This window comes from Debaryomyces fabryi, assembly GCF_001447935.2.
Source record: "Debaryomyces fabryi strain CBS 789 chromosome Unknown contig00012, whole genome shotgun sequence".
In the NCBI taxonomy this organism is placed as follows: domain Eukaryota; kingdom Fungi; phylum Ascomycota; class Pichiomycetes; order Serinales; family Debaryomycetaceae; genus Debaryomyces; species Debaryomyces fabryi.
Genome location: NW_015385438.1, coordinates 51385 through 66210, shown reverse-complemented (window position 1 = coordinate 66210; position 14826 = coordinate 51385). Strand labels below are relative to the sequence as shown.

Here is a 14826-nt window from a genome sequence, read left to right as displayed (position 1 = left end):
TCCATACACATAAGCCGCGAGTCGTATGGACTTGCCTAATCAGCTATTTGCACCCTAGCATGATATCTATGACTGATAGTATAGGCGTTTTACACAACATATAAGTATAGTAGAACGCTTGGTAGCAGGTTATGATAGTAAAAGTATGAAAGTGTAGAGTAAAGTAAACCGTTAAAAAGTAGACAGTATGAATTACAATTAAAGGCGTTAAAGGTGACAATTAGGTTACGTTTGACACTCTATAGTTCTAACTATATATTATGTATTCTTGCATACATGGACATAACCCCAATACTCTTTCCAATCTAATTATTAGAAACTTATCGATTTTCGATCTCTTCGTAAACTGGTGTATCAAAAACATAACGAATTATCCCACAAACGCCTTAAATGATAGTAATATAACGCTTATTAGTAGCATAAGAGCTGAAATAACTAATGGACTAACACCAGATAGTCCCCATCATCTATGATAAACCCAGATATAAATGAAATAGAGCACTACTAGCCAGAGAAAGCGAGACTAAAATTCTTCTTCACCAAGCATGGCCCCAATGAACCAGAAAACAACAAAAAAAAAAGTATGAATGGCTTCTCCTAGCTCTCTAGATCAAGTCTAACAGATTGAAGTATATAATAGGGTACGATATATACCATTCACTCTGTTCATCAAAACTTGCAAATTCTCACGGGTTGTTCTGCATACCAGTATTCTCTGCTATAGAAAAAAAATCAAATTATAAACAAGATTGATAGGCAAATATAGATTAACGTAAGACGAATTTAATATACTATGAGTGTCAATATTAAAGGCGAACCTAATGAAACTCATCCTTCTGAGCTACAGGAGGTAAATAATGAAGGCCATAACTTTACTAATGATGATATACCCGAGTCTCAAAATCCGAGTAATCAACAAGCGCATGATGACCAAGTTGATATAAATATGGATGAGATTGATAAAGTGATATCTGAATCTATTAACCATGGAAACGAACAAACAGAATATCAACAGTCTTACATTGATAGCAATGATAGCTCAAAACATCACCTTGAGGAAGCTGGAAGTAGTACCACAGATGATAATAATAAGCGTCAAAGGGTAGACGAATATGGGACGAATTCTAGTGAACATGGGTATACGGGTATTGTTTCTGAGGAAGGGGACAAGCAAGCAAATAGCTCTAGAAATGAAACGGAGCAAAACGAGAACACAGAAACTCCGCAGCAAGACTCTAATAACACAGGAATTTCAATGGCACAACCTCAAGGAGAGAGTCAGAATGTTACAAAAGACGTTCAGAATAACGAAAAAGAGGATTTTAAAGAAAGAAAGAGTACTTCCCAAGTCAACTGTGACAATGAAATAAACCACGATCAGAGTAGGCAGCAAGAAGAACAAATAAATCTGGCCCAAACAGCAGAACAAGATAAAAATAAGCAAAATAATGAATTAGAATTGGAGTTCGAAAAAGCTATCGAAGATCACCATCAGCAGATGTCTAAGTCGCCTGAGCCCTCAAATACGCGTGAAGGTGTGATAAATGAAAAAAGAGATTTACAGATGATTGCAAGCGAATTAGAAAAGGCTACCGAATCCAACAAGGATGCATCTAAGGAGAAAGAATCAGATGAAGGTGAGCAAACCAAGGTATACCATGGTGGATTAAACGTTCCTGCTAATTCTGAATTGTTAAATACTAACACGGCTTATGCTGCTTATAATGCATTATCAAGTCAATTACCTCCACTTTCAATCTTAGCGAATGCACATTTGGCGGCGTTACCGTTACCTATCGTGGCAGCTGATTACCTTCCACCAAGAATTCAACTATTAATTAATACTTTGCCTACATTAGATAATTTAGCGTCGCAGTTGTTGAGAATCGTCGCCCTTGGTCCTTACCAGAAAATATTGGATTTGGCAGCTCATCCTGACACCCCTGCAGGGGCTACATTTCGTGATTTAACATCTTTATTTGAATTTACTAAACGATTATATTCGGAAGAGGATCCATTCTTGTCGGTCGAACATTTGGCCCCAGGCATGTGGAAAGAAGGAGACAAAACCCCAAGTATTTTCAGAAATAGAGAACAGCTGATTGAGCTGACATTAAGAAAAGTTAACCTTGCAACATTTTTAGGGGCAACTTTAGGTACGATTGAAGTAGGGTTTTTCTATTTGAATGAATCGTTCTTAGATATATTTTGTCCAGCAAATAACCTAGATCCTGCAAACACATTATCCAACATGAGCCCACATAACATGAGTTTACAAAGTGGTGTTAATACCATCATTGGTGATAAGATTGGAAAATTGTTAAAACCGCAAACAGTATTATATCTCGATTTGAAAACGCAAGCATATATATCAGCCGTCGAGGCTGGTGGAAGGTCCAGGGAAGATATCTTAGAGGACATTTTACCTCATAATTTAGAGGACATTTTATTGGAGAGACGCAAGACAAAGATACTAACTCCAACAGAATTCGACTTTATAGACCGCTGCAAGTCCAGAAAAGAGATATTATTGAACTATCCAAGCGACAAGGCATTAAGTGAAGAATATGATTGGTTGTCATTTTTGAAGGAACTCTTTGAATATTCGGCTAAGAACATGGGCTTTTTGATATGGGGTAAAAAAGGAAGAGCCACGAAAGAAAGGAACACCACTAATAAAGAAGCCGAAGTCTCCAATACACCCCACAGTGATGAAGTTGTGGCATCTGTATCGACTAACGACACAACTTCCATTACATCTACAGGTAATAATCCAACCACCTATGATTTGAGAAGCCAAGAAATCAGTGATATAACCAAGGCCCTCTTGCCCTCGGAAATTCAAGAGCAACAAATTCACCTTAGGTTGAACCCTGGCTCGAACGTCAAAAGCTTACAGAGACGTCCATGGACCAGAGAAGAAGAAAAGGCTCTTAGACACGCATTAGAATTGAAGGGCCCTCTGTGGTCCAACATCTTGGAATTGTTTGGCGCGGGAGGAAAAATATCTGAAGCTTTGAAGAATAGATCACAAGTGCAGCTCAAAGATAAAGCTAGAAACTGGAAGATGTTCTTCCTAAAGTCCGGCCTCCCAGTCCCTGCATACTTACAGAAGGTTACCGGTGACCTTGAAAGAGATGACAGGCTGAGACAAAACAAAAGGCTAAATAGGAATAGGAAAACGGCTGCTGCGCCGGTTCCTACTCCAATCCAAAACCAGAAGTCCCCTGGACAGTGAAGTACGTAATAGGAAAAGAATAATTCAAACGATAATTGCGGAACCCTGAAACATTCAAATCTAAAATTGCGTGCCACCGCAAGCGTATTCGAGATGAGCACGGTTTCGCTGACGACTTTTGTTTTGTATGGGACTCAATTACATTAAAGTTAAAAATAATTTCTGTTTCGTGCATCATCCCCTTCTCATTTTGCTTGTTCTTGTAGATAAGATGCCCTAATAGGTATGGTTGTTTGGAGGGAAGTTGTGATGAATTCACCACGAAATGTGGGACTTTCCTATTTCGTGTTGTTATCGTGCCTTCTAATAAGTTATGATAACAATAACCATTTGGGGTACAGGTTCTAATAGATGAATATTGGAGATCTAAGACAAAAACTTATATAATTCATGCATGGGTTTGCTCCTGTGTTTGTTAATTTATTTCATATAATTTAATTGTAATATAGTGCTATAGTAATGATAAAAAGTAATAGTGACACATACAAACTAGATATTCAGAAACGAATCGCTAGTGCTAGACAAGAGACACGGACTTTATACTATGAAGTAGAGAATGTTCGGAGTCGAATTCAAGACTCCACCCTCTTCAAAGTGGCGAGTGATGTTGAAATGCTTTCCCCGGACAGGTTTAATTTGAAATTATACAATACTTTGCGAGGTCATCAAAATAAAATTGCCCAAATACGGTGGAATTCGAATTCTAGACATATCTTGTCGGCGAGTCAGGATGGCTATATGATTATTTGGGATACGGTTAGTGGGTTTAAGAAGCATGCTATATCGTTAGAGAACCAATGGGTTCTAGCGTGCGCTATTGCCCCTAATGGAGAAAGTGTTGCATCTGGGGGTTTGGACAATACTTTGACAGTGTACAATATAAAACCCCGAAATTATCAATATGGGGTGCAAGATCAATACCAAACATCAATCAAATCGTTATTCAAGGGCCACAAGGCCTACATCTCTGATTGCGATTATATTAGCAATGAGAAGCTCATCACTTCCAGTGGTGACATGACGTGCATAATGTGGGACATTAATAAGGGAGGAAAAGTAAGAGATTTCGTGGATCATATTGGCGACGTGTTAGTGTTAGCCAAATTCTCTGATAGTCAAGGCCATCCCGAATCACCTATATTTGTCTCTGGAAGTTCAGATGGGTATGCCAAAATATGGGATCTTAGGTGCCAGTTTGCGGTGCAAAGTTTCCCAGTATCAAACAGCGATATTAACTGCATTAAGGTATTCCCAGATAACCATTCGTTCATGACAGGCTCAGATGACGGGATTATACGACTTTTTGACATGAGATCTGATTGCGAGTTGAGCAATTATTCTTTGTCGGCCAACCTTCATAAACTAGATCTCAGTAATTTGCGTCCACCGGTCAGTGGATCGTATTCAGGAAGCCCAATTGATCAAATAAGTAGAGTTGATTCAACTAGCTCCAGTTATGATACTCCTGGGGTAGTGTCGCTAGATTTTAGCAGATCGGGCAGGTTATTATATAGCTGCTACTCGGACTATGGTTGTATCATATGGGACACTCTAAAGGGTAATATTGTTGGTGCCTTGGGAATGGCTGGCCATTTAAATAAAGTTAATCAAGTGAGTTCGAGTCCTGATGGTCTAATTATCTGTACAGCGTCATGGGATCAGACCATAAAGGTTTGGTCCGTGTAGTAAAAAAGCAAAAGACAAGACTAAAACTAAATAATGGCAAATGCTTGATAGTTTAATTACAGAATAACTTTGCGAGCTATATATAGCATATATTCCAATACAAATTACAAAGACATTTATATAATAATTACAATTATGCATCACCAGTATGATTCTTGACGTAATCCCAGAGACTCTTCAAAAGCGATTCGGGCAAGGTGTATAAATCCATTGTGAATTCACCATTATCGATATCATTCTTAATATTCATATCATTAGTTCTATTGTCTGTGACCATTTGAACTATAACTATCAAATCATCTTCATTCAACTTGGTCAAGCCATTAGCCAATTGTTCCAAGTCGATTTGACCCTTCATTGGCGTACCATTACCGCTAGCACTCTTTTGCTTCTTCAATTTGTTGCTGGAGTCGTTATCATTTTTACGTTTGTTTGTATCCAAATTATTATTTGCTGGAACAGGTCCACTTTCTAGTAACAAGCTATTCAAAACTTGTGATCTATTTGTAGGAATGGAAATCGTATGGTCTAGGGTGTACGTTTCTTGTAAAAAATTCAAATCATGGTTAAATTTTCTTTCACTTTGCTTTCCTGATAATCCAACGATGTGGACTGTGATTGGAATATCGAATTCACCCCATCCTTGTTCCTCAACCTTGAATGGTTGAGTCTTGAGTGTTCTTATTGGATTGGCAAATGTAGGATGCAACGAATACGTGACTTTATCCAAAATATTAGCAGGTATTTCATTACCTGATTGGTCTAACATTGTGATTTGAACTGACCATTGCCTAATAGGATAATTCTCTACTGGTGGTAAATCTTTCAAGATATGTTGTTGAGTAGTAATTCTTATAGTTCTTTTAACCTAAAAGTATTATGTTAGTTTAAAATTTCATTTATATAAATCACTCATGATTAAACTTACTTCCGACATATTACTGTGATTAATTGATTGACTATATTAACAAATATGTGTTTTAATACGAATAGCTATAGCAAAAACAGAAAATTTTACCAGTCCTAATTATCAACTACACAAATTACACAAAATTATAAATGTCTATATGAAAAGATCAACTATCATGGATTATACTAACACCAAAAGTATGAAACATGGGACAAATAATAAGTAGTAGATGGTTGTTTTTGAAGCATTTGATTCACTTGAAGTGGACTCGGTCTCTTCATTTGGTTTTAAAATGTGATATGGTCTAGCAAGAGTTGAAGATATGCTTTCATTCGCAGACACGGTTGAACTTTTACTGGAGCTTGGTTGCTCCAGATGACTAGATTGGATCGTGGACTTTGGCTTTTCCGTAGAAGACAGTATTGTAATGTATAACGTTTCGGTTTCAGTTTCGGTTTCTTCAGAGCTGGTCTGGAATAATGGTTTTGCTTGTCTTGAATTTCCAAGGCTCAGCATACTTGGGGCCGGTTTTAAGGTAAATATTGGTGCATAAGACTTTTTTCTGGGATAAGTCCTAGAGAATGATGGGTGGGTAGTTGTGAATTCAGCAGAAATAGAACCGGTACCGGTTAATTTGCTACGCTTGGAATAATTCGTTGTTTTTGGATGATGTGATGAACCAGGGGAGACCTTACTCGCAGGATGTATTGAAGTGCTCATTAATGGACCAGTGCTTATAGGAGTTCTTGAAGAAACTTTGGGGGTGTGTTTAGAGGTATATGAACTGTGCTCTTCCTGGGACAGTTGCGGTGAAATTGATGTTGAACTCAAATGTACTGCTTCTTTAGACCTAGAAGTAGGATAATATTTACTTTCACTAGTTCTATGAATAGGCTCAGATGACACAGAAATGCTGGAAGTTAACGAAGGGGAAGGATGCTCTGTAGTTTCTTCAGAATGATGCAATTCTGTACTGTGTTCCTCTGTATAATGTTCTTTGGTATGTTGCACTTCCGTGCTGTATTCTTCGGTACGGTGTTCCTCTGTATGGTGCTCTTCGGTATGATGTTGAGGCTCTTCGGTATGCTGTCTTTCTGTATGGTGTTCTTCTGTATGGTGTTCTTCTGTATGGTGTTCTTCTGTATGGTGTTCTTCTGTATGGTGTTCTTCGGTATGGTGTTCTTTGGTATGATGTACTTCAGTATGCTGTCTTTCGGAATGAGTCTCCTCGATATGATGTCCATGTGATGTGTGTTCAGCAGAATGGCTAGTTTGCTTTGGCATATGGGGTGTCGGCAAGATTCTAAAAGATCCTTCAGTAGTGTGGGTTGAAGAAACGAAAGGTTGCACCCTAGATGTACTTTGATGTTCATTGTGGCTCTTCCTTCCTGTGTGAGTATATGTTTTGATACTTGGCAACGTCGAGTGCTTTTCAGATTTAGAACGTGTTGTCGAGTATGTTGGATTCATTGTTTTAGATGTTTCCTTGAATACATCACTCCAGAACTCGCTTGGCCATTCCTCTGACCAATTTTCGTCACTCCAATAGTCTGACCAATTATTTTCTGGCTGAGTAGTTGGATTGCTAATAAGGCTGGTTTGGCTGGTCTTAATATTATGACTTGCGGAGCTATGCTGATGTTCAATCAGACTGGACTCCATAGTTATCGATGTCTCTAGTGAACTCGCAACAGAGCTTTCGCTACTCTCGTGAGTTGTTTCTTGAATTGTCTTTTGATCTTCAGTTTCATACGCTTGGGTAGTCTCAGCTGTGCTTATGGGATAAAAATCAACAGTAGAAGTCACATCGTTCTGAAATGTCAGACTTGGCGCTAATGATTCGTTTATCTCGGTATTCGGTGTAGATGTCTCCTCAGTTTCGCTTGCATAGGTTGTAGGATTCTCTGGTCCTGCAATGCTTGGACTGGATGATTGACTTGTGCTTATATCGAAATGTAATGACAGCGTAAGTGCAGCTGGAGTTTCGGTCTCTGCAACAGTTGTAATTAATATCTCACTAGTACTGAAGTCTTCAGTCGTGGTGTATTCCTCGGTACTAATATGCGAGCTTAGACTTGCACTTTCAATAGTTGAACTGATGTTACTGTAGCCTGTACTTATACTACTATTGTGGTATCCGGTATGAGCATTGGCATCTTGGTGGACTAATGTCAGAGTATTGTAGTAATGAGCACGAGTAGAAGAAATATGAATACTTGGAAATGTCAACGACAGAACCCCATAATTTGATGATATACTATTCGTAGTCGTCTGATTTGCTAAGTGTGACGAATGAGTAGAAGCAGAACTCCATTTGACATTTCTATGGGTAGGTCTACCGTGATGAAGGCTATTCGTACTAAAATTTGTTCTAAGTACACAATCTGGACTTAATGTGGTTGAAGTTGCTTTGGGCATTTCAACGTATCTGTCCCATTCATCACCTTCGTAAATAGGAGTTCCTCCAGACGTGTTGATACTCTGCGACCCCTTTGGTTCGCACGTACATGTGGACAAAGTCAATGTGCTGATGCATCGGTTTGCTGAGTCCACCGGTTGAGATGGTGAAGCTTCAGCCACACTGGTCTCATTTGCAATACCTTTTCCAATTAAACCACTAGTAGAGACCAAGGTTTCGTTTCCATCAAGTGCCTTGGCAATTCCAATGGTTCCGACCAATAATATTAAGTTCCTAAATTTCATATTCTTTACTTTTAACATTTCGCAGCTACCGAATATTCTTATCTATACTCTATATCTGTTATAAACTTGGTATAATATGGAATATGAAATAACTTCAAAATCATTTCTGTAAACTACAATGAATTTGAGGTTTTGCCCAAAACTAGGAGCACAATCGGGATTTCGCTATATAGCTCCACAAAACATTCTATACTTGAGCCGTTTCTTTTTAATTAATTCTGTGAAACACCCTATTACATATATCGAAAATAATTCCACCCATAAACTGCAGAATTACTCGTTTGTTGTATACTTGCATAAGTAAATTTGTTGTATTTTCTGTGTTTGATGTTTCCGCTGTTGACATAGCCATATACAGATAGTTGCAGCCAATGCTTTTGGTGATATCCAGAACACTGCATTCCTGTATATTGTCATATTCGCTATTTTGCCTATTATTAACACCACGATGGTGGTTCTAGATACACAAAAGAGGGAGCTAATTGCTTCGATCGATGGGACAAGAAGCTAATATACATGAACAAATGCTTTTTCTGCGGCTATGCATATGACAAGCAGGATTTTAAATAGATAATAATACTCGCTAAGGGACTAACTCCTTTGATACGTTCAACGGATTTAACAGTTTTGTAGCCACGTTAGCCACAGAAAATAGCGCTATTGTTCTAATGATTTATGGTTGATTTCATTCCACATTTGAGTTCAAGGCTTTCTAAGTATATATAATATTTATAAAAATTGGGCGAAGAAACTTTAGCTACTTGGTAAAGAAACTTTATTAAAAGAGGAAAGTAGTATCATAAAAGATATTGATAGACAGATAAAGTTCGCTCTGCAAATACAAGCATAAAACTGTAGTCAAGGCTACTAGAGAGGTATTTTTTTATTCTAATATTACGTAAAGGAAATACTGGTACTACTATTTAAGGGGAGCAGGAAGCAGTATTCGAAATCAACTACAAAATTACGTGCCATGAGTATGATTGATCGTGTTATCAGCGACTGGACTAGTTGTAATGGAAAATCGAGTTCCACCACCAGTTTAACAGAAGAGACGGCTATTTCAAAATCATTCGATAACTTACCTAGGTTCACCAACTTATCGATTTTCCAAGTAGACCTGGGCAACTATACCTTCACTAATTCCAGTTCTGATACCAACCTTCAAACCGATGGCGGGATTGAAAGTTATGAGATAAGTGAGAAGTCGACTAGTGGTACACCAGATATTGTTGATAACGAGTTCTACATCAAGTCGTTTAATAGTAAACTCAGTACTGTGTCCGGTCATGCTAATATTTTTCGGATCGAAAGAATCAATGATTTCTTAGAACTATTTCAATTCTACTATACTAACAAGTTATTACCTTCTGAGAAGTGTTTTCCTTATTTTCACGGATTGAATAGCATTAGACAACGAATCTTTTTTTGTGGGAATCTGAACATAGAAAACCCTGAATCATTTGCTTCTGAAAGCAATGTTGTCTTGCCTGATCTGTTGAAGGATCATTTCCATTTGATGTTTATCAACTCAAAAGAATCAGGCCGTCAACTAAACAACCTGTGCTTTTTAAGTGACTTGCTAACGCCCAAGGAGGAAGAAATTAATTTTAATGCACCTCAAGAACATGCTGAGTTTGTTCAGTACAAAGCATTTAATCATATTAATGAATTTTCACCTGTACTAAACGAATTAAATAATCGTAACTTTTCTGAGCAAATGAAACTAATGGCACCATTATCCAATTTTTTAATTTATAATGATTCAATGGATTTTTCGATTAATTTGAATTCAGCATTAACTATAAATGAATTGACAACTAACAAATTCATTTATATTGTTGACGTACCACAGCAGGACTGGAATCTGCTAGATCAGAACTATTTCTCCCATACCAATGAAGTTGATTTATTTCGTAAAGAGCAGAATATGCTTTTAAATTTGAATTCTATGAAATCCCCATTGTACAATGTTTTTACTGGTACAGTAAAGGATTTTCAATCTATAGTCACTACCAATCATGCGTTCAAATTATTTATTCATTGTCATAAAGATGCAGAATTCCCCAAGTTATATGAGTTGCAAAAGTTCCTAGACAATACGAAGCATGACATACCATTATATTTGGAGTTTCCTTCGTCTGGCTCATTACACTCTTCGTCAATAACATTTAATCAAACATTATGCTACCTAAATGTTTTGAAATTGATACACCATTATGCTAGAATCCATGATGAAAACGTATTTATTTTCTCCGGAGATGGATTTACAGAGTTATCCATGTTAACGTTATCACTTGGCTGTCTATGGGACATTGATAAGAAATGTGGATTAATTGAAGAAGTTATATTGACCTTATTGGGTAGCGATAAAGACCTACGTCTCTATTTTTTCAAGAATGACTTGGTTCTCTTAAAAAAAATCGAAAGAATAATTAATTGGGTCAAATTATTAAAGTTACATGACCGAGATCTTGTCCTTGATTTAGATTATAATGAGATTAACATTTCTTATAATTTAAGCCTTCAAAATATACCTCCGCTACATTATGACTGGTTCAACTTTGAAGAAGATAACAATTTTCCTTCAAAAATTCTACCCAATCTATATCTTGGTTCGTTAAGACATGCATCATCATATACTGTTACGAGGTGTTTAAAAATTTCAAGGATTATTTGTGTCGGTGAAAGGCCACTTTGGTTTAGTCAATTGAATACCATCTTTGAGCATGAATTGGATTCAATTGATCCTACTGGAAAAGAAGTTATAAAACCTATTTATTCTTTCAATGATGATCTTTCCAAGGTTTATGAAATTTCTAATATTAACCTTAAGAAGTATCCCACCATAAAACTGGTCATTTTTATATATAATGTGAAAGATGATGGCAGAGACTCGATGATGCCGTTGCTTATAGATTGTCCTTATGAAGTCCAATCAAAACTTTTAATCAATCCCGAGAATTTGCATCAGAATACCTTGATTCATTGTAGAATCGGTGTTTCGAGGTCGGCTACGCTAGCTATAGCTCTGGTTATGAAGTTTGGGAACATGACATTATTAGAAGCGTACATGTTCGTAAGAGTCCGGAGGTTTAATATAATCATTCAACCTAATCTTAGATTATTCTACGAATTGTTCTGCTTCGAAGAATACTTGAATCAGGGTTATAAAACACACTCTTGGTGGAGTTTATGTCAAGAAATTTCTAAACTCAACAGTCACTATTTCAATTAGATTTATTACTAGATTTAAATTATTTATTATTTTCAATTCATATATACTTACAAGAATAGTTATACTTTTTTCTTCCAGTAAGTATACTTGTACGTGAAATCGCCTTCCGTGACTTCCACGTCTTCATTATCAATTCCTGTAAATTTCAGCAAATCTTCGTTCGATTGTTTGGCCCAGTCACTTGATTCTGTATATATTGGAAATTTCAACCATGTATCGACCTCCACCGGTTTGGTGCTTTTAATTTCTGTGATAAGCAAATGTTGTACTTTCTCGTGTGAAATGAGCTTGTTATATAATTCTGATCCCCCAATAACAAATATTTTCTCTACTGGCTTACCGTACCCTTCTATTTTATCCAAAGCATTTTCAATAGAATTTGTTAATATTATGTTCTCATCATTCGACCCATGATTGACGTATGATCTAGACAAAACTATATTCAAGCGTCCTGGAAGCGGTCTAAATTTAGTGGGGATTGATTCCCATGTCTTACGTCCCATAATAACCGCGTTTATGCTATTAGGGTCTTTAGTTGTAGTTGTGACATTCTTGAAGTATTTTATCTCTTGCTTCAATCTCCATGGCATCTTTCCCTTTATACCAATTCCTAACTCTGGTAAAAGGGCAGCCACGATCATGGCAATTGGTGGTGAGGCCTTTCCACTAGTTACTGTCATATTGGATCTAGTTTTTGTTACAGTAGTGTGGTTGACTTGAATAATAACATTTATCAAGAAGTGTTGATAATGCGATCATGCAAATACGCGACTCCATATAAACAAATAAACAATATATTAATAGTACACATTAATATACACCATAACACATATTAGGAGAATAACTTGAGTTGATAATAACACCATATACCCGCAAATAAACCATTAATACAAAATTGATAAGAAAGAAACACTAATATACAAATTGGCTAGTTTGACAAAGAGAAAAGAGCACGCCTAAAGTATTATTCATTTATTTCTTTGCCGATTTCTTTGTAGCAGCTTTCTTAGCCGGAGCCTTCTTGGTGGCTCGCTTTGTGACCTTCTTGGCGGTGGTTTTCTTTGGAGCAGCCTTGACAGGAGCTTTCTTGGTCACCTTCTTTGCGGCTGGTTTGGTAACAGCAGCCTTCTTAGCAGCAGGTTTTTTGGCAACAGTCTTCTTTTTAGCAGCAGGAGCAGCTTTAGAAGCAGTCTTAGGCGTGATTTTTTTTGTAACTGTTTTCTTGGTAGTGGTAGTTTTGGAAGCTGGTTTGCTTGGTTTGGTTGGCTTAGAGACCTTGGCTTCGACAGGAGCAATCTTACCCTTCTTTGCCAATTTAACAGGACCAGAAGGTCCCTTTGGTTGGAGGAAGTCACCAGTGTCAACACCCTTTCTTAAAGCAGTGTTGAATAAAGCATCAAAGTTAGCAGCTTTGATTTTGTAGTTAGACTGGACATATTTCTTCAATCCTTGACGACTAGATAACAGTTAGTGGTTGCCTCAAATAGGTTATTGTTTAGGTATTATAATACATACGATGAACCATTTCTTTCTTTTAATGTTTCGATCGCTGATTTTATCATATCTGCTGTGTTAGTACTATATTTAGATGTGTGAACCACTTTTTGGGGCCTAATTTTTGGAGCTCCTTCTCCTGTCGTACATACCTTTGTAAGTTAACTTTGAAGCTGGCAAAGCTTCAGCTTTGGAAATTTTTGTTTTTGGGGCCATTGAAGTCGAGTATAGAATGTTTATTTAAAATTAAATGAAGAAAAGGAAATAAATTAATAAATAAACAAGGGCGAAATGGGTTTGGAATGACTTCAAAACAAATTGCAAAAAATAGTGCGCAATACAATAACAACCTTACAACGTCGTATACCTAATAAGAGCTAGTACAGGGGCTAAATCTAGCAATGTAGAGGTTCGTTGAATAGATAGATATAGTTTCCAACCCTAATCTTTCTCAGAATTAATTTACACATTGGAAAGGTATTCATTTCGCTAGACAAAAATAATATCATTAATCATTATGTTTAAAAATAATATATACAGATATGAGTGTTTATTAATCAAGGGCAAACTTCAGCTTCACTCCACAGCTGAGTAGAATCCTTAGTATACATGTACCTTCTATCCTTGTCAAGTTCATACAAATCAACGTAATCTATAAAGAGTCCAATGACTGCGAAATTCTTCAAGCCATCTTCGTCCTTTTTACCATCGACTCCCCTATTTATAGAATCTATCAACTTCTGGTTTTCATCGGTTATAGGTGTTGTAGGAGTGGGTTTCCTAAACGACTTTTTCAACGGTTTACTCAAGTTGAACCATAAACGTTTGTGCTCGGACTCCCATTCTTGGCTAGTCGGAGGATAGTAGTCAATGCTCGATAAATCTTGCAAATTAGTGTATGAAATATTCTCTGAAGACTTCTGCTTCTGAACTTGAGATAAGAGTGATGGGGAAAGAAGACTGTGGCTGATAGGGGTCATTTGGCACGAAGAGTCATTATGGGGCCCCGATGTGAGCGATGAAGATGTGCTAGTCGCCCTTATTTCGAGTTCTTCTTCATCCTCATCTTCATCCGAGTCACTATCACTTGAATTCTGGTAGTTGTTTTGTATTATGGTCTTTGGCTGTATACTAGACAAGTCGATGACAGGTTTATATGTATTGTCAATGATTCTTGCCATACCTCGAAATCTAAACTGTTTCCTGATCTTGGGGAAGTAAAATACCGCTTCAAACTTATCATTCGTCAACAATTCCTTGTATTTGTTGGTTCTCTTATCTGTTACACATGTAATCACATTACTGTTTCTATCGTCGAATAAAAACCCTCTATAAACAAGCGTCCTGACATGGGGGAAGCCCTGAGCGTCGGCAGTAGCAAACTGAAATGTAATGAATGGAGGATTGTTTTCGTTAGCGGCCAACTCGGCTTCAGTGGCCGATTTGAACGTGGGAATCCATGGCGCCATATATTGAAATTGTAACATGTTCCGGATTATCCTTCTTCCTAGCGTCTTAGGTATGTATATTAATCCGTTTTTTAATCTGGTTTTTTGT

General features: G+C 37.1%; 8 protein-coding genes across 8 annotated transcripts; 3 read left to right on the top strand and 5 right to left on the bottom strand.

Moving 5' to 3' along the window:
* Positions 1–793: 793 nt before the first annotated feature.
* Positions 794–3238, top strand: TBF1 (Tbf1p; the record flags this gene model as incomplete). The annotated part of the gene is made up of 1 exon (XM_015609837.1): positions 794–3238. One exon carries the CDS (start codon positions 794–796, stop codon positions 3236–3238), a length of 2445 nt encoding a protein of 814 aa, XP_015469335.1.
* Positions 3239–3850: 612 nt separating this feature from the next.
* STE4 (G protein subunit beta) lies at positions 3851–4924 on the top strand (the record flags this gene model as incomplete). The annotated part of the gene is made up of 1 exon (XM_015609836.1): positions 3851–4924. The coding sequence occupies one exon, from the start codon at positions 3851–3853 to the stop codon at positions 4922–4924; it is 1074 nt and encodes a 357-aa protein (XP_015469334.1).
* Positions 4925–5057: 133 nt separating this feature from the next.
* Positions 5058–5693, bottom strand: TAF14 (TATA-binding protein-associated factor; the record flags this gene model as incomplete). Its single annotated transcript, XM_015609835.1, has 1 exon — positions 5058–5693. The coding sequence occupies one exon, from the start codon at positions 5691–5693 to the stop codon at positions 5058–5060; it is 636 nt and encodes a 211-aa protein (XP_015469333.1).
* Positions 5694–6014: 321 nt separating this feature from the next.
* Positions 6015–8537, bottom strand: AC631_01004 (uncharacterized protein; the record flags this gene model as incomplete). Its single annotated transcript, XM_015609834.1, has 1 exon — positions 6015–8537. The coding sequence occupies one exon, from the start codon at positions 8535–8537 to the stop codon at positions 6015–6017; it is 2523 nt and encodes an 840-aa protein (XP_015469332.1).
* Positions 8538–9516: 979 nt separating this feature from the next.
* Positions 9517–11775, top strand: PPS1 (Pps1p; the record flags this gene model as incomplete). The annotated part of the gene is made up of 1 exon (XM_015609833.1): positions 9517–11775. One exon carries the CDS (start codon positions 9517–9519, stop codon positions 11773–11775), a length of 2259 nt encoding a protein of 752 aa, XP_015469331.1.
* Positions 11776–11834: 59 nt separating this feature from the next.
* On the bottom strand, positions 11835–12455 carry DFR1 (dihydrofolate reductase; the record flags this gene model as incomplete). Its single annotated transcript, XM_015609832.1, has 1 exon — positions 11835–12455. One exon carries the CDS (start codon positions 12453–12455, stop codon positions 11835–11837), a length of 621 nt encoding a protein of 206 aa, XP_015469330.1.
* Positions 12456–12747: 292 nt separating this feature from the next.
* HHO1 (histone) lies at positions 12748–13337 on the bottom strand (the record flags this gene model as incomplete). The annotated part of the gene is made up of 2 exons (XM_015609831.1): positions 12748–13231; positions 13291–13337. 2 exons carry the CDS (start codon positions 13335–13337, stop codon positions 12748–12750), a joined length of 531 nt encoding a protein of 176 aa, XP_015469329.1.
* A 489-nt stretch (positions 13338–13826) lies between these two features.
* AC631_01000 (uncharacterized protein) lies at positions 13827–14738 on the bottom strand (the record flags this gene model as incomplete). Its single annotated transcript, XM_015609830.1, has 1 exon — positions 13827–14738. The coding sequence occupies one exon, from the start codon at positions 14736–14738 to the stop codon at positions 13827–13829; it is 912 nt and encodes a 303-aa protein (XP_015469328.1).
* Positions 14739–14826: the final 88 nt, after the last annotated feature.